At 24.3% G+C, this 24,892-nt stretch overlaps 1 protein-coding gene across 2 annotated transcripts in view; it reads left to right on the forward strand.

Annotated features, from left to right (window-relative positions):
• Positions 1-226: 226 nt before the first annotated feature.
• LOC114131063 (protein eva-1 homolog C) overlaps positions 227-24,892 on the forward strand; it is a 218,004-nt gene continuing 193,338 nt past the window's right edge. The window contains exon 1 of one of the 2 annotated variants that reach the window (XM_027996191.2): positions 227-722. In XM_027996191.2, coding sequence (XP_027851992.1) covers positions 635-722 — 88 coding nt within the window. In that variant the 5' untranslated portion in view covers positions 227-634. The remainder of the gene's footprint in view (positions 723-24,892) is intronic. The other variant, XM_027996192.2, reaches the window with a different exon arrangement.

Raw genomic sequence — 24,892 nt, forward strand, 5'->3', positions numbered from 1 at the left:
TAATATTATCGAAAAAAACGGGACCGGAAAATCACTAGCTTATCGTTTATTATACTGTCGAGTATTTGAACAAAATCGCTGTTGGGCCCGTCCATTCAGGTATATCATGTTATGTTTAGCATGTCAGAGTTTATAACGACCATAATGAGACTCGGTGTCAAAATAAATTTTGGAAGTGCACCAATACAACAATAATAATTATAATACGTTGACCGTTTTGTGTACATCACAATGCTATATAGTATAGAGGGTGGTCACTGGCTGGTTTAATCAGGGACTGTGGTTGTGGTCATGACTGGTGGCGGGTGTGGGCGATGGGAGCGGGTGAGGGGCGTTGCGTGATGTTTCCGGTACAGTTCCTGACGGAGCGGCGGCGGTGGCTGCTACCCGCGTGTGTGCACCGTCGTCGCCAGTTTTCCCGCAGCTTTCGTGTTGTTCGTTCGTTCGTTCGCTGCCGCCGTTTCTGTCCGGCGTCCACCGAGGCACAACATTTTTTACGATAGTCTGCGCGTGTTTTTTTTTTCGATTTCTATCGTTATATAATATAATATGCGTGTCCCAGCAATTTTTTAACGACATGTTATTTTGTACGTTGTCCGTCGGTAGTGTTTTGTGATATGCCCGAAATTAAGTGATGGAGACGGCCATGATGTTATGCCGTATCACTATGGCGATGCTGCTGTTGCTGCCGTTTCATCGGACGGCCATCGCGGATAATTTAGGTGCCTAAACAATATACTGTTGTTTTGTTGAATATTAAATTTATGGCTTTTAAATTTTGGATTCCGATTAATTCTTGTCCTACGAACAAAGATGTTCAAAACCAGAATACTTAATGATTTTCATGAGCATAATATTATTATTAAGCAATACACAACCGTTGTTCGACCTCTTGTTCGTAGTATGCAAAATTTCCCTCAACCATAAAAATATGTGTATATATTAAATATTAATATATATTCGTAAATGTACCATTTTAGTATTTTTTTTTTTAGAAGGAACAGGATGGTTGTGTAAATATTTTTTGATCGTACAATTTTTGAATAACGACTTGGGATGTACAGAGATTGGACTTGGTGTTAACAATTTTATTCTACTTGCTACATGATACAATTGTGAAACACCACATTTTATTGTTTATCATCTTTAGCATATTGTAAATATATAATAAACATAATTGTACTGTTACATATTAGGAACCCAATTCACTTACCTGAACAATAATCCAAAACTAGAACGTAATATCTTTAATATGTTATCACCTAGAAAGTTTAACAATATATATTTAATATGAAAACAAACGCTATTTCTTACTTACTTAAGTAGGTTACATTTTGTTTGATACTTATTAGTATGTATTTATCACAAAATACAACAGATAAGTATATTATCATGATTTTCTTTCGATCTGAGTAACAAAGTAGCTTATAAGTATGTATATGATAATTGGTTTTAAATGAGTTTTAAATTTATTTTTGATATACTTGTATGTAATTCTAGAAATAATTATAAATAAATTTTAACTTAGAAAATTTAGAATTAGTGAAAAAAGAACAACAATAGGATTTAAATTATTTGAAAATGAAGTATGGTATTATAAATAGAAGCTGCGATCGAATTTAAAAAAAAGATTCTGAGAGAAGAATGAATTTTTCAAAAGTTGTTAAGATTGTATGAAAATACTAATGTATGAAAAGTAATGGGCAATTTTATAAAACCTACATTTCTAAGTAGAAGCATTTCTATAAATTGTTCTCAATTTTAAACCTATATACAATTTACATTGTTTGTATAGTACGGTTTATTAACTAGTCTTTTTTACTGCGCTGAAATGATATAATTTAACAGTATTATCTGTTACCTATAGTATGATAGTAAATGTATTATGTTTATTCTTAAATTGTGTCTATATTGAATATTAACTGATGATGGCACACGCTCATTTGTTCTTTCTGTCTATTTGTTTCTGTGTAATCAAAACTGTCAATGTAAAAACTTATTGTTCTAAAGGAAATCAAACTATACATAATTTAATGAAAAGTAATTTTCTGTAATAGATAGTTTTACATAACTACCTGGATTTTAAAATTTTTTAAGTTGCTCATTTTTATTGGTAATTGTAATTTTGATGCAGCACTTAAAAATTATATACAGAAAAAGTCTATAGATTTCATCAGTAATGTACCAATGGGTATAATATTTTTCAATTATAAACCTAATAATACATAAATAAATTGTAATATTAATATGTAATCACCTTTTTCATTATACGAATTTTATGTTTACGGCATTATATAGGTACTTTGAGTCTGACAGAGAGAACCTTGTGAATGTGTTTGCGCGTGTATTATGTAGCGTCTTAATAAGTAATTATTTACTTTGGTAAAGTATAGGTACCTTATAAGTAAATCACATATGTTTTTGTATCATTAGTTTTTAATATTATTTGTTTTGGTTTTATAGATGGCTAAACACTTAATCCCTAGTATTAGTATTTATTTCAACCTATGTAATCGTATTGTACATTGTTTTAAAATCTTTATAAATTTATAGTGAGCATGTAAAAAGTTTGGGCGTGAACTGTGAAATAATGTGTAAGAGTAAAGAATTAGAGCTTGGGCCGATAAATTGTCCAGTTCACTGAAAATGTGTGCGTGTGACACTTATCGTGGTCGAGTTGTATTATGAGCATAATTAGTAATTTTTTTCTCCGATATATGCGTGTTTAGATTAGATGATCGACTTTTGGGTACTCTAAACTTTTTTGTGACCTATTTGATTTTTAGATTCTGAGTTGGGAGCGAGCAAGCTATTGATTTTACAATGAATGTATTCGGAAAACACTTTTTGGGAAAATAAATGTGTTCTAACTTTTAATCGGTAATTGTTCAGTGAGAAATTAATTTTAAATTGTAAATAATGCAATTTACTCAACTTTTATACTGTATATTGTTTTTGGAAATCAGCAATTGAATAGTTATCATTATCAATAATTACTATAATTGTATTGCCACAATCATAATTACGCATTATTTTAATCAGAGTAAAGCAGCGTTTATAGTTACATACAATTTAAACTATAGTTAGTATTTATAGTTTAGTTCTCAGTTTACAAGTAATGTTAATATATATATATATATTTTACATTTTTTTTTAATAATTTAAAACAATTATTAAATTAACTTAATTTAATATAATTTAGAAAATATGTAATTATTGTAATTTTAAATTGAATATTATGATAAAAAATTATCATAACGATCCAATTTTTGTTGTTATTCATTGGGTTAAATCATATTGTCATTATTTTGTGTTAATCACATATGTATAATATATATTATCTATATTATATGACAACCAGATAAAAAATGTCCTTATTCGTAAAAAATTTAAAGTTGGTAAAACGGGTTATTATATTTATCAAAGGAGTCATCGACAAAGGCCAAGTAATGAATCTCAGAATATTGTGGTTATTAAATGTATGCGGTTATAATCCTGAATCAAATGTAAAATGTAAACATAAGTTTCATTGAGGGAGGAATTTTCTGTTTTCAAGATATTAATATGAATGATAAGTTCAGTAATTTACTTGTATGTTTGTGGTAGGGAGAGAATGTACCTAGATATAAAATAATTATTTATTTTGATAAATTTTAAAAGCAAAACAATTGATAAGAACAACTTTAATGGCTTTTTCTTTTTTTATTATCGGAATGGTACTTTTTATGGAGGTAGAAACTATAAAAATTGTAAGCTAACAGTTTCACTTAAAATATTTCTTAAGTACTAAGTAGTATGCATCAATATTTTTGTCAATTCGAAAAATTGCATTTTTCATTTAATTTAAGATTTTGAACAAATTCTAAAATTGTAAGTTTATTTGTTACTTGAGTAGGTTGAGTAAATATTAAATTCGGGATAAAATCAATGTTTTTAAAATGATTTTTGTAGTAATTTTATAGATTGAAATTTAATTTAGTATCCATAATATATCAATGTATAAAATTGGTAATAGTTGTGCATTTTTTTAAATATTCATTGTTGTTTTAATCGTTATACATTTTTTTCGAAATAAAAAAAATAGTTGATAATATCTAATTTTGTCATGCTGTTGTGTAGAACAATCAAATTATATATATATAAAAATAATAAATAAAAAATTAAATTAAATAATTTTTTATTTCATTCTGTTGGTTGAATTTGTATATTGTTTAAATTACATTTAAACAATTTTTTAAATCACATCATTGTATGATGTATTCAATCAGAAACATATTAAATTTAATTTTACGCTTTAAAAATTTAAAGATTTAAAAAAAATGATTATTTAGATGATATGTTTATTATGTTTATGTTTTATACTATATGATTGATATTTTATTATTAAAGATTAAAATATAGATTTAAAAATGTATTTATGGATGTAAATATTATACTACGTAATATTTAATAATATTACTTATTATGCTTTTATATTTGATTACAGTGTTAGTTTTAATATCAAAATTAAATTGGTTTTAATTAATTAATTAATTTTGCAACATAAAGTGTGAATACTACATTCTGTTCAACTACTCAAATTCTTTAATTAAGAGTTTTAATTAGGAAAAAATAAAAGAATTTTAATGTTCACAGAAACGACCTTTCGACAGTAATATTATTACCTTATGTACTGTATATATGTTTGACATATTGGATTGAAAATAGGTGTATTTTGTTCTTTACCCATATGCTAATGCTGAGTCATTATAAAAAGTTTTAACATATCATTACGATTCTTATTTTAATTAAAGCAAGGCTCAAATTGTTACCTAGTTATTTTGTTTTAAAATTGTTCTTTGTAATTTATTGTGTGTGTGCCTTGGATTTATAAAGGAATTATGTAGGTAGAATAATTACGTATAACACGTTAATGAACCGTAGAACGTTTGTCCGTCGTTAGACACGATCTGCGACTTTTAATTTTCTTTTACTAACTACCTTCATCAGCTTATTTTTTTATTTTTCTTATTATATGACTTTTGTTTTAAAATATTTTTATTTCGTCAAAAGTAAGTTTGTAAATAATTTTAACTTATGAACACTCTTATATTTCTATGAACAGACATTAATATAAAGTTAGAAAAAAATGCTATGACTATAAGTATTGTATACTGAAATAACCATAAATATTGTATATCATAAATGTTTTTAACAAACATAACGAACCGGAGAATTTTCTGAGCGTATAGTAGTAAAGTAGTAAAAATAATGGTAAAAAATTTATTTTGTCCTATGTCAGGAAAAAATCGATGAGGATGAAATTGAATAGAAGTATAAAATTCTTATTCTAATTGTTAGTTGCATTAAAAAAAAAAAAAAAAATAGGACATTACGTTTTCAAATATATAAATAGGTACATCATAATATCACGTAATCCTAGATACCACGAAATCGAGGTTCTTGTTTTTGAGAAATTGAGTATTTTACTTACATCCTATTAGGTTTTTAAAATATTATTTTATTCTTTAAATTGAACGATTTCTTCTCTAATTTCAACGACTTCAGAAATAAGTAAAGAAAAAGTGACTTGGTATCTTTTGTTAAAATGCCTACGAATTACGATATAATTTTAGGTTACGTAATGTGATGTTTATTGATGATAAAAACGTGAACAGTTTTTCAACTCGTACAATACAATGGGTCGTGTTTTATTTATTTCTACTCTACTACATTGCAGATAACTGTAATAAACCACTAGTACATTGTCAATTTTGTATGAGATTTATATTATAAAAATTAGATATTTTATAGTAATCGGTTTTAAACGTTAAAAAAAAATTGTTTTTTTTTTTTTTAATCGAAACACTTATGTGGTTGTTGAAATGTTACTTATTACAACTTTATAGATTAAATAGTAAGTATTGCGATAATATGGTGCTCAACATATTAAGCTTTTTTGTAAATTTGCACCAGCTATCGAAAAGATTGCGAAAAACTTCTAAAATGTACTGTGTATTAACTTGTTCTGATTATTTATTTTGCATTGTTCTGTGTCTCTTATTAAACTTGAACTTTATAGTTTATCTATTATATGGAAACGGATTTTATTCAGTGTGGAATTCCGTGCATTCCGGTAGGTTGTCACTCGTTGAATAGAATTTATGATTTTAGTTCATGAAAACGGATTTACTCCATGTGTGCCGTTGTACTAAATACGTCGGTGTTGTAGATTCTGAAAAAAATATGAATTGAATTTGTTTTTTCTTTCAGTATCTATATTAACTAAGCACACGTCGTGATAAGTCAACTCTCTACCTGCAGCACAAGCAATGTTTTATTAAAGAAAAAAAAAATGTCGTCAAGCGTAAAGTTATTGCTGGATTTGATAAAAGCAAATATGCAAGTGATGAAAAGTATAAACAACGATCGGTTTTCTATATACGTATATTATAATATGTTTAAATATTAACTGTTAAAATTATTTGTGGTATAAGATAGATAAGCAATAGTGTGTATACTGTGATAGTATTATAGTGTGGTTCTAGCGGCACCACACTGTGTTTAGAAACGTGTAGAATTTAAAAGGTGTGTTTCTTAATGGGGTGCGTGTGCCAAGTATAGATCAAAAAAAAAAAAAAAATATATGTATGTATATACACATCATATTATTATGAATCAACCGTCTACATGTGCGACACGTGAACCCCATATTTCTGGACCATATGGTAGCAGTTCCGTAGTTCCACTAAAATGTAAGCCATCAGTTCGTATGGACCTTCATGTCAGGTATTACAGACGTTATTTTCTACCCATATTCGGTTAGCATTATAATGATATGATTTGTATTATTTAAACAGTAATGATTATGCTTTACAAGTTATATTTGAATTATGTTTTATTGGCTAATCTAAGATTTAACGAATATAAAAAATCCGAAAAAATCGCTTAGTTTGAATTTGTTACAAATATTTTTCTTTTTTTGTCTTATTTGTACGTAAAATAATTTCAGAATTTAATTTTTTTTCTAGTTTTTTGGAAACATTTTATATTATGATACTACATTAATTATTATTCAATATTTTTCATATTAAATATAAAAAAATAATTTAAAGCTACATAACATATAAGAATTGGGTACAAAAAACCAAAATTTATTTTCAAATGGCCGGCCGTTCAATGCTATAAATAGGTATTTATTTTAATGGAAATCAATGAGATATACTTTCATATCCATATATGTTCGGATATGTATTGAATGCATTTTAAGAGAAAATAAACATAATGGTTAAAGTGTTGGAAAAATATATTTTTTTTTTATGTTTTGGAAAATTGTGTAGGTATGTATTATTGACACCTGAAATAAAAGGAAAACTATGTAATATAATATGAAAACAAACAAGGAAATACGATGAGTACAATGTGAGTTATTTCTATGGTTAGAGCATTCATCTAGTTTTATTGCTATTAGTTGAGCATTAGAGTATTCAGTGAATACTCTAAATTTAATTCGTCATTGTTTACTTTAATGTGGGTAACAACAATGATAATTGGCATTCTTGAAACGTAATCGGGACGTTTATATGCGTCATTCAATTTCACAGGATTTTTTTTCAGTAGGAACTTTGAGCTTTTTTTGTGTTGAGGGGTGTACCGTAACCGTTAGTGGTATTATTTCAGAACGAGTTTTATTTGTTTTTTGAATATTAAATATATTTCTGTTAAAATCTTCTCATTTTTTTACATTGTCAATACAAATTATTTTGATTGATTGAATATTTTTTCTCTTTAGTTAAAAACAATACACATGTTAATTTCTATAAAAAACATATTATCTGGAACTTTTTACCCACAATGTCTTATTTAAATGATAACATATAAAACATTTAATTTATATTAATCAAATATTTAAAGACATTATTTATAATAATGTAGTAGGTATACCAATGTGTTATATTTTAAACATTTTATCTTTAAATTTATTTTTTGAATAGTTGAATTACGGGTGCAATTCTACCAACCCTTTGCTTGTCTTTTGTTAGTAATTATTTTGAAATTAGACTAATTTAGTACATATCTAACTGAGGCTAGCTGTAGGGTATGTTTTTTTTCACTTGTGTTTTATCTTCATGGATTATTTAATTTTTGGGTGAATAAAACAATACCTATTTTTTTCTTATTATAATTATTTTTTCGTAAGGTTTAGACAAATGAGGTTATGATAGTTTATGATGATTTAAAAAATATTTTTTTTAGGTTCATTCTTTGCAGTGAAAATTAATACTATTAATGTACGTTATTTATTATTTACTGAGCTTATACTTTCTGTAAACTTTGTATATTTAATATATTAACAAAATGTATATTTCGCAAAAAAAAAAATATATATCTCACTATCGTTTCATATTATAATTTAATAATAGGAGAGTATATAAAGTAAAATTCCACGAATTTAGGTTATTTTCAGTTAGAATCAAACTTATTTAAATGTGGTATTCATGATTAAAATTGTTATTGCTTATTTGCTTATTAAGTATTATTATTGATGATACTTTGTGAATATACCTTTGATTATTTTAAAATATTGAATTCTGTAAATTATAAACTAAAATGTTTAGTTAATTAAATTTAAATTAATGTTTTTATGAGCAAAAAATTGGGTAGCACAATTATACTTAAAAAATATAAGGAAATAAAATTTTTTTAATTATTTAAAAACTTGAATCCATTATTGTAAAATTAATTAAATTCAATTAAATAGATAGTAGGTATTGATTTTTAGATTAATTTTATTAGAAATTGGAGTTAGTTTATTAGTTAATTTTTTTTTTTTTAGTAATAAAGTTCAATGCTTTTAAATATGATTTTGCGTTTTAATAAAATGATTAATTTTTAGATATTTACAGTTAATAAAAACAATTCTCATAAGCTTAAGAAAATACAATTTATTAACACAGGTATTTATCATGCAAAATTAAAAAATCTAAAAATAAGTAATATTATTTTTTAATTTTATTATTTATATAAATAGGACATTGGACAACATTATAATTTTTATTTTACTTATATAGGTACAAAAAACAGACGCTAAGCTATTCGTTACTTAACTCCTACACTCAAGACCAGAAATTTTCATTTATAAATAAGTTATTGTTGACTTGAAGCCAAGACTATAATAGATAGTATTGTTGTACAACATGAATTGTTGTATATTTTTAACTGGCGAGAACAATTATATAATTCATTTTTTTATCTTTTACTATACTAATATATTATTATATAATAATTATCTACAACTTTTTATTTATAAAATATATTCACATATATTGAGGTATAGCAAAAATACCTCTTACTATTATTTGTTCTATAAAAGTAAAATATTAATAATTATATTTAATAAGTATTAAATAGTATCTATAGTCTATACACAAAGTATAAAGTAAGATTTGGGTTAATTTCTAAAATAATTGAACTTGTGTTTATTACTAGTAAAAATAAATATGACACCTTAATATAATATTGTTTAAGTAAATAAATTATATACGTTTAGTAAATCGTCACACTTTTTATTGTACGATGTAAATACTTTGTCTGTTTAAATGATAGATTAATTCAAATTATTATTGATAATATTGAATATATTGCACATGAGTAAAGAAACTGGAATAAATTTCTTCTGTATTCTTCTATTTGTAACTTGAATTTTGAGTATAAAATGTATTGTCTCTAATAATTATTAACCGATTTAACTATACAAATTATGAATTTTCTTAAAATAAAAAGAAAGTTAATAAAAGATTTTGATAATTTCAATATTATAGCGTGATAGTGTAATTAAAAATGAGTTAACTTTCTTTCTTTTGTTTGTTAATATTATTGTTATGATAATATGGGTGTACTTATAAGTACATTTTAATTGAATTTTGAATTTATTTGAAATGTAATATTGAAAATCTGTCTCGTAGTTGTTTTAGTAGTTTTTTTTTAATGTTAAACTAAATTACTGCGTTCATCACAAACATTGCTTAAAAGCTGCGTACATCTATTGTTTGTTATTTTACATGCATTTATTTATTGCTTTAAAATAAATACGTGGCTTATATAAAAACAAATTGTCATTTGAGACGATAATATTGTGTATATAATACGATACTACAGAGGTGACATAACGCCGGGGCCAAAGGGGACAAATGCGCCACTAGCCATTATATATTTTGTCACATGCCTTAGGTACTTTGTAATAATAAATTAAAAATTAAATCAAAATGTTTAAAAATAACAATAATATTGAAATATTGTAATTCCACCACAATTCCACGATTATTGGAAAAAATATATTGCTTCTTTAGAAAAAAAAGTTGATACCGTTACTGATACAATAGGTACCTATGTATAAGCGCGAAATCGTATGTTTTATACATATATAATATTTATTAGTTTGATACTCGATTTGAATTGTTCAAAATGTGTGTTGCCAAATGATAAAAATGTTTTACCCATTATAGGTACTAATATCAGTAGGTAATAAGTATTAAAACAGGTATATAATTGTTTGTAGGAAGTAAGCAAAGGTTATTAAAAATAAACAGAATAAATAAATCTACAGAGTAAGTATGGTAAATCCATTTCAGTTAGGGTTTGTATTTTTGAAAATTACTAAATATAAATAATGATAAAATAGAATGTTAGATATATTTAATAAATATATTTTGTAAATTATAATATTAACATTATGGATATAAATATTGGTTAAACGATACGATATAAACTTTTTTAATTTTTAGATGTGGTAATTGATAGATAAATCGAAATTATTAAAATTTTCTTTCTGAATGAAAAATTTAACAAAAGTTTTATAATTTAAAAGAAATATTGGAAACCTATTCCATCTTATATCGTTATTTTAGATATTTAGATCCTGTTTTATTTAATAATGAAGTAATTTCTATTTTGTATGTTTTATTAACTCACCTAGGTTTAGCTAATGTAATTGTTCTTAAAGCGCTCTATAAATGTAGGAGAGTGGTATTTATGTTTCAGGTTGTACGTGCATCATTAACACATATTACCCAAAATTGTTAGTTGTTGAAAGGGGGTAGGTACACGAAGCGCGAAAAACTAGCACGATTTCACAGCGAGGTTATATGATGGATAGCATCCGCGTTCAAGTTAATAGCTCCATACACCTACCCCCCCAAGACCACCCTTTAATAGCACACGTCTCTAGGGTAGTTCTCGGTTGGGTTGCCCACGCAATAAAGGTTATCTGTTCGGACTACCCGTTTACCCTTCCACCGTTAGTTCGTCAACAATCTCTGACATTTTCGTCGATATTATTTAACTGGTCGTTTGTATTCTGTACGTTTTATATGTAACTACATTCGGGGCCATTATATTGATAGCCAGTTAAATAAAATATGATTTTATTAGGTATAGGTATATAATTATAAATTATAATACACATTAAAACTAAAATAACCCACATTATATAAATTTAACGGTTTTATTAACGGCCGGTTAGAGTTCAAATTGATCTTATGAACAATATTTTATCAGCTAAATTTGGCTGCTTATACATTTTGATCTAGTGTTAATATTTATAACATAATGCTATTAATAGTTCAAATTTATAATATTAAATTATTATTATGACGATTTAGATCAACAATGATTGAAACTTCAACTTAGTAAACATTTTTGTTTGAGAAATAAAAATAAAATATTCCAAGATAAGTTTTTTACGTGCGCGTAATAAAACGTTATATTCATATTCATATTATTATTTTTTTTTTTAGTTCTTAGGTGTTTAAATATTTTATATTTTCTTGGATTTTGAGCAATTTATATATATTGGTTTTACAATATATGTTTTTATATTCGTAAACAATTTCTTATAAGAATGAGTACCTACTCTAATAGTTTCATAGAATAGTTTCTATAGATTGGAAATGTTGTGTACATTGTATGTTTCTAACGCCGTCTTTCATAATGGCACTAAACTGTTATTAAAAAGCATCACGGTATTATTTACGAACCGTTAATTTTGCATTTATACTTATCGAAAAAATAGGATATAAATGCATACTATTTATAAGTTAAGTTCATAGTAGTCAAGTAGAATAAGCATGATCTCATTATATCAATAAAAAATAAGTACCTAGTCGTGAAGTTTTAAATAGAAGTCGGTATTCAAGATAGGGAATTATACAGACATTGTTGGACTTGGCCGACTTGAATTTTTATAGTAACCCATCAATTTATTAAAGTATCGATTAATATTATGAATGATTCCAATGTATAATCGTATGAAACCGATAAAAATTAAACGAAATATAAATATAAAAATCAGAATTACGTCTCCATTTATAACGTACACGTTAAAAAAATAATAAAATCACGTGCAATCCACACGATTGCCGCACGATCAGCACAATCGATCGCGCACGAGTCAACCGTCGTATGCTCATCGTCTTTTTAATTGCTATATAGGTATGAAACTGCGACGTTGGTAGATCCCACGCACTCGTTAAGAAAGTCGCTTGGGGCGAATAGTGTCGAACGCAAGTTGTATGACAATTTTCACGTGTGCTATAGCCTTAAAAAGGTTTAAAAAGGACTAAAAGAAGGCCGCAATAAAAAGGGGGGAAAAAATTGCATAAATCATCATTGTAGCGATTTATATTTTAACTTCTCTGTTGTTTAACAGTATAAAATGTTTTAAATTGTTTTTTTTTTAAATTTATTTTTATCAAGGCGTAACATTACGTCCAGAGTATAATTAAATGTAAAAAATGTCTATGTTGATAGCGTTTTATTCAATTAATTATTAATTTTCATTTACCTACGGAAATAATAATATTTTAAATATTATACAATGTTTATAATAACCGTGAAAATTATGTCATACCGTATTAAATACATATCATATTGCATTAACGTACTGTGCAATCTAATGTAGTATAATATAAAACTGTAAAAGTACCAAATAACAACTCATATTATACTTTTCATTAATTTTAATTTAGATATAAAATATAAGTATAGGTACTAATAACAATACGATATACACAGTGAAACATAATTTTGTTTTGTCCATTAATAATTATTTTCTATTTTTTTCTTGGAATATTTAATTTATTTTGATTTATTATTAAAAAAATAAATTATACATTTTTAAAATTTTTGCGATTTTTCTCTGTAACGATATACATGATCGGTAATAATAAAAAAAATAAAGCGTTCATTTTTAAATAAACTAAGAATACAATAATTCCCAAATAACATACACAAATATTTTTATTTTAACATTTTTAAAATTTTTATCTAATTTTGTAATAAAAATGTTCTTATTTCTTCTCCTGCGCATAATATCCAAACATTAAATTAAAATGTCAAATTACTTAGCTAAGTGTTTGAGTAAATAAAAAGTTAATTAGAAAATTGTGCCGTGTATTTTCATTTTTATATTTGTATTATGTAGTACCACAAAATTCTGTGTCCAACACTTATTACTACTTAATATTAATGCTTATTAAATAAATTTAATAAATATGAATAGACACAAAACTTATTTTTATTCAGTTATTATAATATATGTAAAACAAATACTCATGAAACTAATTTACTGGCTAAATACTTACCAATTACCATTTACAAAGGGTAGCACGTAGAAATATTTAAATACAAAAATATGAAACGATTTTGTTGTAAGCTCTTGACACACAAACATAATACATTGTTAACACAAACATTATTTTATACATTTATACTTGTGTTTTATATTATGTATATAGAGAGAAATTATTAAATACCACTTTTACTCATTAGTTGAATGTTGAAATTGACGAAAGTAGGTACTGTAAAGATAATGAGTGGGAATGATAATCTGAAAACTTTATAATTATAAATGTTTTATTTTATTTTAGTTTTGTTACTTGAAAATAAAGCAAGAAAAAATAATAACTTATTTATTTGTGTACTTTATGTATTTCAACTGAAATGTATTTTAATATTAAATTATTTATTTTTTTATTTATTTCATTAATAGCGTTTTTTTCAAATATTAATAAGTATTTAACTTATAAGAAATAACAATATTGATCATCATAATATTATCGAATCTTAAATAATTTTTAACGGAATTTAATCTAGAAATTTTTTTAAATTTAATATTATAATTTAAGACTATTGAAGGTCGTTAATGATATAATATAATACACTTTTGGGGAAGTCATAAATAACAAAAATTTTTAATTTTTTATATTCAAAGATATCTATTGCAGCAGCAATATCCATTGCAAGTGATTTATGGATATTTGTTTACATATGGATTACAACATAATACACCGTTAACAAATATTATACGTATGAAATGTGAAATAAACGATTTAATGACCAATTATGACATACCTATTATAGTTTAACGTGTAATTTGGCAGTGACCATAAATTTTATGATGGTGGAAATAGAGTTGGGCTTTTGATTGTGCGATTCGACCAACGATTTAGGGAGTTTTGAATTTATCTATATCCTAGGCTTAATAAACAGTTGGTGAAGATATGTTTGAATTAATTGGTTATTAAGAATATTGTGATATTTTTGTGTGGCTAATTCTGAGTTTAGGGATTATTACGAAGTTGTCTAGGTTACTAAAATGAAAGTGGGAAGGGCCGTTAATTGGTATTTTGTTTGGTTTATGACGTTTAGTATTATACTTAGTTAAGTATAATACATAAAAGTATTAATTTATTTTTACTATAATAAATACTTTATAATATAATACATCTCTCTATGTTGTGATCTGAAAAATAAACGATGGTGTGATTGATGTGAATAATATTGCACTTTTGGTTACCGTTTATGGAATTGATTTTGATTTCATTTATGTTAGAGAAACTGTGAATTCAGTATATTTTAATTTTGAATAAACAGGTTTACTTAATATTATCGATTATTAACTAATGATAATATATTTGAACAGTACACATGATTACATAATTAGGTATATAAATGGTATATTACTTATACCTACATATAACAAGAAATTTAAATTGTAATAGTATTTAGGCACGTGAAAGAAAAATATTTTCTCAGGATGTTTTTGCTGATTTTGAGTTACAATTTAATATGCTAAATTTAAAATCATATCATTATTTAAAAACAATGTTTGAGAAGATGTATTGTGCATATATTGGCTATATCTTATATCGTGCGATAAGATTCCGCAGTCATAAAGACGGATTTTGGTTAATGGACCGAATGGTTAACTTAGTTTAGGTGGTGTAATTAAGATGTTTTAATGAACTCAATACCCTAGCTAAACTTTTAGTCAAACTTTTGTCATTTGAAATGCGGGCTCTAAGTCACATTATCTGGTGTAGTTTATAATGTTTCTGAAATAATTGTTTAGGTTATCAGGTAGAATTGGAATATCTTTAGATGCAGTTAGACCTGTGAGGAATATTTTTATTATATATACTTAAACATTTCATACAGTTAGTACCTTCTGTAATGTACAATTGACTATTGTTAATTTATAATAGATTTATTAAAAAAAAAAAAATATTTAAAAAATATTCATTTAGATAATTAAATGAAAGAATATTTTAATGAGTGTAAAAGGATGCGAGTATTAAAATTTTCTATAAATAAAATAAAGATGCTTATTGGACGTAAGCGTTACTATGGGTAATTGCCATTTATTATAAGTATATTATGTGCAACACAAATCATAATTAAATAGCTATTAATGTTATACTATATATGAGTAAATACATTATTATATTAAAATTAAATGTTTCTTTTTTGTTTTTTAAGTGATACAAATAAAGGTCATATGATATAATAGTCATAAAAAAATATTAATTAAAGATAAATAAATAATATTAAATAGAGTGTTAAATAATCTTTATTTTATTACATGTGTTTATTTTTAAAAAAAGCCTCACTAAAATGTTTAATAATTAGGTGTAAAATGATAAAAGGGAATATGTATGAAGTTTAATTTAAGTCTACTGAGAATGGCATAGACTCAAACGCATTGTTGTTTTGGACATTGTTCAATTTCTTGTTTAAACCAAAGTATTAACATGTGTATAAAATATATTAACAAATAACTACAACTATAAAGTTTAAAAATCTTTTCATTAGTAACTTCCGATTTTATTTTTTACAGCTGAGTGTTCTGTTTTTTTTTCAAAACATAATTTTTTATAGGAAAATTCAAATTGCTTGAAAGAAATTATCGTAATTCAAGATTTATTTTTGAAAATAATTAGTATGGTCAGTTGAATTGCGAAGACGTGAAATCCTTCAATATTATTTACTTAACTTAGAAGAAAAATGGGCCTCCAAGATCCATAGGTATCCATAGGTGCCCAAACTAAACTCCTACGCCATCTTAATTCATTTTTATCTATACTTGAACATTCTACATATAAACCATTACACATTTACATCATTATTGGTATTTAAGAATAATATTAGGTTGTATTATTTGTTTTAAATTTCAAAATTATTTGTTCTATGCAGTGCACTTTACAGACCCTTTTAAACTTGTTTTATGATTTATTTTGTGATTTTATCAGTTAGATATTTGGAAATAGCTCTAGAAATGTAGAAACTTATTAAAATTTAAAATTTATCAAATTTCTACAACAATTATTTAAAAAAAATGTTATTAATAGCAAAGAAATAATAATAAAATGATCTTATACATTCAATACTGACAAAATGTTGGTTTTAACCGTCACTACATCTTTTGTAAGAATGTAATATAAATGATGAGTATATTTTATTAGTTTGCTCAGAATTCAAAGTTTATTTATAAATGTATACCTGAATATTTATTATCATTGTTAATGAGTGAAAGAATTTATAAAATATTATACTGAATTTATTTAAGGATTTTTATATATATACTTGTTTAGTTTTAAAGGTAAATAACATTATATGATTATGTTTGCACTGAGTTAAAATAAAATTATTGAAGAAAATAATTTTTTGAGTTATTTACCTATTGGGAAATCATATTGAAGGTTTGAAATTATCGTTTAACTGAACAAACACTGGTAGATGATTTGATGTAGTTGACATTGCGTGTTGTTGTAGTTTTGTAAATTGTATGGTATTTTTTATTTTGTACTACATAAAATTATTTAATAAATATTTTAGTAATTTATTTATTTTGTGTCTTGATAAATAATATACTTGATATGAATATATTTCAAAGTACTTTTTGCTTCAATAAATATTTCAAATATAACGATAATTATTAAAAGTAGTACAAGTACACTCGAAACCCTTTAAAATACACTTTTGAGTTTCAATTCCTTATTTCAGTTCATAAAAAAATCTTATTTATTGTTAACAAAAGCATTACTTAAAATGTTTCGGCTTTTATATATTATTTAAATATAGTTTTGAGAGATTTATATGTATTGTTAAAAATGTAATATTCACATTGTTAAGTTTGGACATCTAAAGGAAACCTCGTGAACACTTCTCTGGAGTAGGACAATTTTATATTAAATGAAGTATTTTTATAGTAGGTAGTTAATTCAATTTTGTATTTCATTTTAATTAAAATCAATGAACCCTATTCAAGGTATATTAATGATAAATTTTCAATAGCAAATTTATTAAAATCTCACATTTTAAATGAAAGGTGCTATAATTTAAATATTTTAGAATTTATTTATAGTACCTAAAAATAGCTTGATTTACCCAGATATTGACAAATTTAGTAAAAAATAAAAATATAATAATGGTTAAAGTGTAGTACTTAAGAAACTAAATTTTCTTAAGGGTTTGTATAATATTACAATATTTTTTATTTTGTTACTTATAAAATATCATAATATTATGTACTATAGTCTTTAGTTATTTATTACGTTCTATGTTTATTACTTTTTATTAGTACTATTCATTATTTAAAATAATTGGAGTACAGTGTTAATATTATACAATTATACTAGTTTGTACTATGAATAGTGAATATGATTATTATTTTTAACAAATTAAAAAAAAAGTCGTTATAAATATAAATGAAAATAGTTTTATTAAGTTAAGCTATTTATACTTTATTCTTTATGACAATAGAATAAAAATCTATATCAACTGACGTATAAAAGTATAACTATTGTCGACTATAGTTGTTTAATTATTTAATTTTTTTTTTTTTTTTATTAGGTTAAAATAAGATAGAAAAATAAATAAATAAATACATCGTTAAAAATTAAACATAACAATGCCATGTTTACTGAACTATTCAATATATTTGTGTAATATATCATAGCATAGAAATTCGTGAATTATTGTATTCATATATCATATATGATTATTATACGATATTTTGGGGAAATCGCAAACAAAGAGTCAGAAACAACTGCGAAAGGCGCAATAAAAATATGATTATTTCATTACACATTACAATAACTGGCTCGTAGTAAGTGAATCCTTCGGTATGTATTTAAAGTCTGAGTGTAGTAATTTATTGTTTTGGAAAAAAATTGTCCCATATTTGTGGACGCGGACATAGAATTGCACTTTAAATTGTCCATTTTTTCATACACATAATATTTGTTTAGAAAATTCCAAATGTATTAACATTTTTTATGAGTTTACCATAAAATAATTAGTATTTTTATTTTGTAGTTAACAATTTAAATGATTTATTTTAAAATTATGTACAGCATTTTTTCTGATTAACTATTTTTAATAAAATAAAATAAAACAAAATAAAACAAAACTAATTAACTGTAAAAGTAACTCAAATCAATTATTTTATTATATATTTAATGTCATTTTCTAATATACCTACAAATTTAGAGTTGAATGGAAATTGAATTTTAACTGAATATTTATATTTAAGTTTTATAAACTTAATCAGCTTTATAATTAAAAAATAATGCAATTTACCATTTTCAAGTATCATTTAAGTATTTTCAGTATCCTTTTAAAATAAGTAAAAACCTTTTTACTCATAATTACTGTTTTTTACCCACCTACTATTATATTTATCACATTAAAATTGATATATCTAGAAGAAGCCTAACCACTATTAGCACTATAAGCTACCAAAATATATTATGTTTGTTATTTTTTTTCGATTGCAACTATTTAATATTTATTTATTTTATTTTTTATGCACTTAACAATTTAATGTTCAAAAGACACATTTTTTTTTTTTTTTTATCAAAAATGTATATTTTACTCATATATTGTGTTCATCGTCGTTCATTTGTATTCAGTTAGCAATGGAAAACAATCCTTTTATTTAAGTGTTTGTCGCACGTATAGAAATTAAACGGACAAGTATAAAACAAGAGGGATCGATATTTAATTTAAAACATTAGTATCTTCGGAAAAAAGTACTTATATTTTAGTGTGCTTAATATTATAAATACCTTTATTTACATATTTTCTGTGATCGTAAATATTGTTTTTTTTTGTCGCTGAGTCAACATCCAATCGTGCTTGTTTAACAAGACGTAATATTCGTTACAAAACTATACTATAATAAATTAATATAAAAAAGAATTAATTGGAAATATGAAATATATAAAAATAATGATTTAAAGTGAAAAATGGTAAACATATAATGATTGAATTTAAACCTAATACTGTTCATATTAGCTAACTAGCTACTAAAAATAAATATCAAAAAGCTTATTAAAAATGTATTCAATTATTGAAGTCAGGATTTAGTGTAAAGATTTATAAAACAAAATGTTATGTTTTAATATTTACTGTTTTCGTTATTTCAATTATTGATTTTTTAGGCTTAAAGCTAAAATAATTTCTATAATTACTATATTTCTTTTGCCATGACTTGGTGCACTATTCCTATAATAGAAGTCAGAAGTACTCTAAAAGATTTGTACTATACCAAATGGAAATCGACTATAGATAGTACTTCAGAAAGGTAATTTGTGAAATTTCCCAAAAGTTTTGAGGAATCCATAAAACTGCGAAACAGTAACATATTTGTCAATCTCTTTCTGATCAAAATCTATTATTATATTGTTTTATCTATTTAGAAAACAATAATTCAGACAAATTGATATTATTATAATATGGTTTTTTCATTTTAGATCGATACATTTTTACATTGTATTCTGTAATGAATTTCGTTATTGCATTGTGTATACAATAAAATAAGAATTAAGATTCCGAAAATTAAAAAAAAAAATTAAAAAGTTTTTACTAGGTAATATGGAATTTCAACACTGAGTACAATATCAAATCAAATATTTATACTTCAAAACTGATTTTCTAAGAACTCATAATTTAAAAAGTATTTTTTTTTTATGTACAAAAAATTCTGAGTAGTATAATATTTTTAAAATTGATTGCTGATTCATTATAATAATACTAAAAACTAATATAATATTCATATAGAACAACTTGTACCTTTATATTAGAATTTGTATTATAAACTTATTACATTTTTATGTACTTAAAACAAACAAACACTCATGCACACACGAACGCTTATATTTATAAAATATTATTTTAACTTGAAGTTATTTCCGGTTATCATGTTGAAAAAGTGCGCTAACTCTTTACATTAATTTTTATGTTTTACGTCAAATATATAGGAAGACATGATGATGTGTATAACGTGCCGACGTGAGGGAACAACCGTTTTGGTAGATTAACTATGGCGCCGACTGTTTTTTTTCTATTATCCAACACACGTGCAGGATATGCTTTTTGTAACTGGACAAAAAGTTTGTTTGTTATTTTTATAAGCAGAATAAAAAAGGAAAACCTAACAAATCTACGAGATCATTGGTCATAGGAAGTATTTAGAAGGAACACTATTAGTAATTTATATATTTGAAATATAATTCTAAAACCAAACTAATGTTCACTATAATAATATCATGGTTAAAACGATAGTTTTTTTTATTATTTATCAAAATTAAAATCATTATTTTTTTTTATAAAATATGAGATACTGTGTAACGAAGATAGGTACTTATGTTTTGCTTACTAAGCTAACAGTTTTTATATTCTTAACATTTTATTTTTTTTCTGTTCATGACTTAGTATATAATTTAAATATTATTACTATGAATTTGTTGAATTATGAAAATGAAATATAAACACATCAAAATGATTGCATACTATAAGTTGAGCATTAGTAAAGTTAGAACTGATAATACTATTTATCATATTTTGAAAGACGATGTATTGTTCTTTCTAAAGTTAAAAGTTCATTATTTTTATAAGCAAATGATATTTTGTACTCTTATGTAGTATTTTGTTTTAAATATCTAGATGAATCAGGAAAAAGTGACGAATTAGTTTAATTCGATTTCAATTATCATATTATTTTTTATATTAATGTTAGAAAATTGATTGTACTTCACCATATATATATATTTACACCCGATAATAGTTTAATACCCGTTTAATTATAAAAATAAAAATAAAATAAAGAAAATGTTGGAACGCATGACGAAGGTCATTGTCGGTTAAATTTAGGTTTATATTTTTGTTTTTGCGTATTATTTTTGATTCAAAATCATAATAGTGGCATTAATTACATAATTCCCACTATCTATATCAACTTTATAAATTTGTTGTACATTCGATATTTGTTCAGTTTGATAAGCTTTTCAGAGTGAAGAAGAAAACAAGATGAACAATATTATGTCATTTTTTTTATTTTATTGAAAGAAACCCTATTTATTTATGTGCTTACAGTTATTATAATAGCCATTATTATAAAGTCTTATTAATTAACAACAATCTGCAGGGTAAACAGTGATATTTTATGGTAGGTAAATATAAACGGAGTACACTGTTATTTTAATGATTTTGCAGTAAGTTCTTTAAGATGTGGAACAGTACAATAATTTTATGATACTCTAAATATTTCATTTATTTAATTATAATTATTATGTATGAATAGTACTAAGTAATAGTATATAGATTAAATAGGTATATTATTAAAATAATTGTCCCTAAGAATACTATATTAATAATATTATATTGAATTTTGAGTTGTTCTTATATTAGTATATAGCAATAAGTTACCGACTAACTAACTAATATAGAAATATGGTTTAGATTCCAACGTTATATTTTAATAAACTTAAATTAGTGATAGAATTATAGAAGAGTATAATACACTCGCTGTAGTAGTTTATAAACTTAGGCTATTGTCATATTAAATTTAATTACGTACCACTGTTCTATATTATAGAATATTATTTTATAGCTGAAAGATGATATGACAATTTTATAAGCAAAACGACGTTTAAATAAAGATATGGGAACGGATATATTTATTAGTATAACGTTGATGTATTTTATAGTTTATACATTTCTTAAACAAACAAAAAAAAAACTAAATTAATATTTTTTAACATTTAAATAACATACTGCACCCGGTACCGCATTTCATAAAGTGATTCATTTGATGAATGAGACACCGGAAGTATTAAAACTATTTAAAAAAGTAGAGGTACTCAACCTTGCAGAGGTCGAAAGTCGTACGGGATGTTATATTACCAAACGCAGGGGGTGAAAATAGTTGAAAATGACATTTATTTTCTACGGTCCTTCCTTCGTCATCAGTCCCATCCCTCAGTGCTACTTTTTATATCCAGACACTGAACAAGAAAAATAAGATTAATGATCTGCCGGTATAAAAAGAAGGAAGAACCGAAAAAAATAACTATCAACAACCATAAGATGATGATGGATGGGACTGCTATATGATATGTTATAGGTCTACGGAAGAGCAAAAATATCGACAATAGGTCCAAAGGACTGCAAAAATATAAATTTTCCTTTTTGCAAAAGGATCTGAATTAATTTCACTCTCTAAAATTTAAATTTCTTGTCATGTATGTATTTGACAATAAAGGGCTGATAATATAATGTTTGGAAATAAAAATGTATTATCATTACCATTATAGATATGGTCATTATTTAAAAATATGTTAATATTTTAAGTAATAATACTTGATTGATAGTTTTTCTGCTTACAAATTTTAATAATAATTATTATTTTATAGATGAGTTATTGCTATATACTTTAAGTTTTTATGTACTTGTTAATAAAATAGTATAGAGTTAAATTATTGTAAATGAATATGGTATAATTTTGCATGAGATATATTTAAGCTTTCAGTAAAAACCACGTTTTTATGAAACGTATTGCATTAATTGCGTACGTGGTAGCTGGTTACATATTTATTAAAATCCTAATTGCACAAATGTATACCTACCTAACACCTAATTGTATTTATAACATTTAATTTTCCACTGCAAAACAGGATGTGTATATTAATGATTAGTATACCTATGTGTTCTGTACAGTATGCGCATTTAATTATAAATGATTTTACAATAAAATATTATCACTAGGATGAAGATTTTGAATAATAACATAATAATTATTCAAAAATCATCAGTAAATATTATTTATACACAGTAGCTTATAAAAATATAGTTTAAATTGGCATTTTGTTTTTTATTTCGATAATGTTATTTGTAAAGATATAAGAAATCCTTCATAAGAGAATATGTAGTTTTAGGTATTTATATTTTTTTACTTTTGATATAAGGTACTCGTAACTCAATACTCATATTATTTGCATTGCCGTATTATATTTCACGATATTCAATCATTATAGTTATTTTTATGAATACCTTGAAATTATAAAACGTCTTATAACATTGTCTTTTTATGACTATATTAGTTTTTTTTTATAAGTAATACAATAAAGATTTTTTTTTTAACTTGTAACAGAAGTTACAGTATTAAAATATAATAATATATATGTATAAAATAGATACCTATATTTTTGTACGATTGAAAGACAAAATATTTAAATGTTTATTGTTAATATTATTGTATAGATAGTATATTTTATTAATATTGGAGTAAAAATTTGGTAGTTAATTGTTAATATATATTAAATATATAAATAATATATATATTTTATATTTAATATATATTTTTGTATACATATTTATTTATTAGGGCTCGGATTTTAAAACATATGGCTCTTTTTTATGTATGAGATAGAAACCTAATTTTTATACATAAATTCGTTTCACGTCATTCTGATTCCAAAAAAACTAATTTATTTTTGCTTTTTTTGAATTTTTTTTTATGTAAATGATTTTTTTGCTTTTTTTAAAATTATTCCAGTTGTGGATTTTTACATATTTATTATCTTATTGTAATAAAAATAAATAAATAAATAAAAAATGAAAAAACCCAGAATGCGAATATTGGATTATTATTACTTTCATTATCGGATTGTTTTTTAAATGTATTAAACAAAGATTATCGATCTACATTATAATAGCCCTCAGTACCTATACTGTCAGTACGCCTATAACATATATATCGACCATTTCAAAATTTAAGATTTAGTGTTGTAATTTAAAATCTTTTGTATGAAGTATACACCGATCACTTCAGTGGATGTAGAGAGTTCGTTTTCTATGTATAAAAATATTCTGTCGGACAATAGTCAGTTTCACTACTGAAAATTTAGGGAAATACATGGTAATTAATTTTTTGTTTTAATTTAAAATAATTTTTTCATTCATTTTCATAACTAGTTCATGTTAATTATTAGTCATGCTTTTTTTAAAAAAAAATAAATAGGCTTCTTTTTTGCTTTTTTAAAATAGTTATGTACTTTTTTTTTTGCTTGTTATGCTAATCCCAGACCTATTAATTATTATACCAAAAATGGTCAAAATTATTAGATACCTTTGGGATGTATCTATAGCCATTATATTGTTCAAATGTGAGTAACCGTGTTAGTTCCCATCTGGTCGAATTGGTTTCTGTTTAAAAAAAAGTATTTTATTAGGTTGAGCCTAATTGGTTCACGTTTGTGTTCAGGTCAAATAGTTACATTTTAATTTTTTTTTT

This window comes from Aphis gossypii, chromosome 1 (assembly GCF_020184175.1).
Source record: "Aphis gossypii isolate Hap1 chromosome 1, ASM2018417v2, whole genome shotgun sequence".
Classification (NCBI taxonomy): domain Eukaryota; kingdom Metazoa; phylum Arthropoda; class Insecta; order Hemiptera; family Aphididae; genus Aphis; species Aphis gossypii.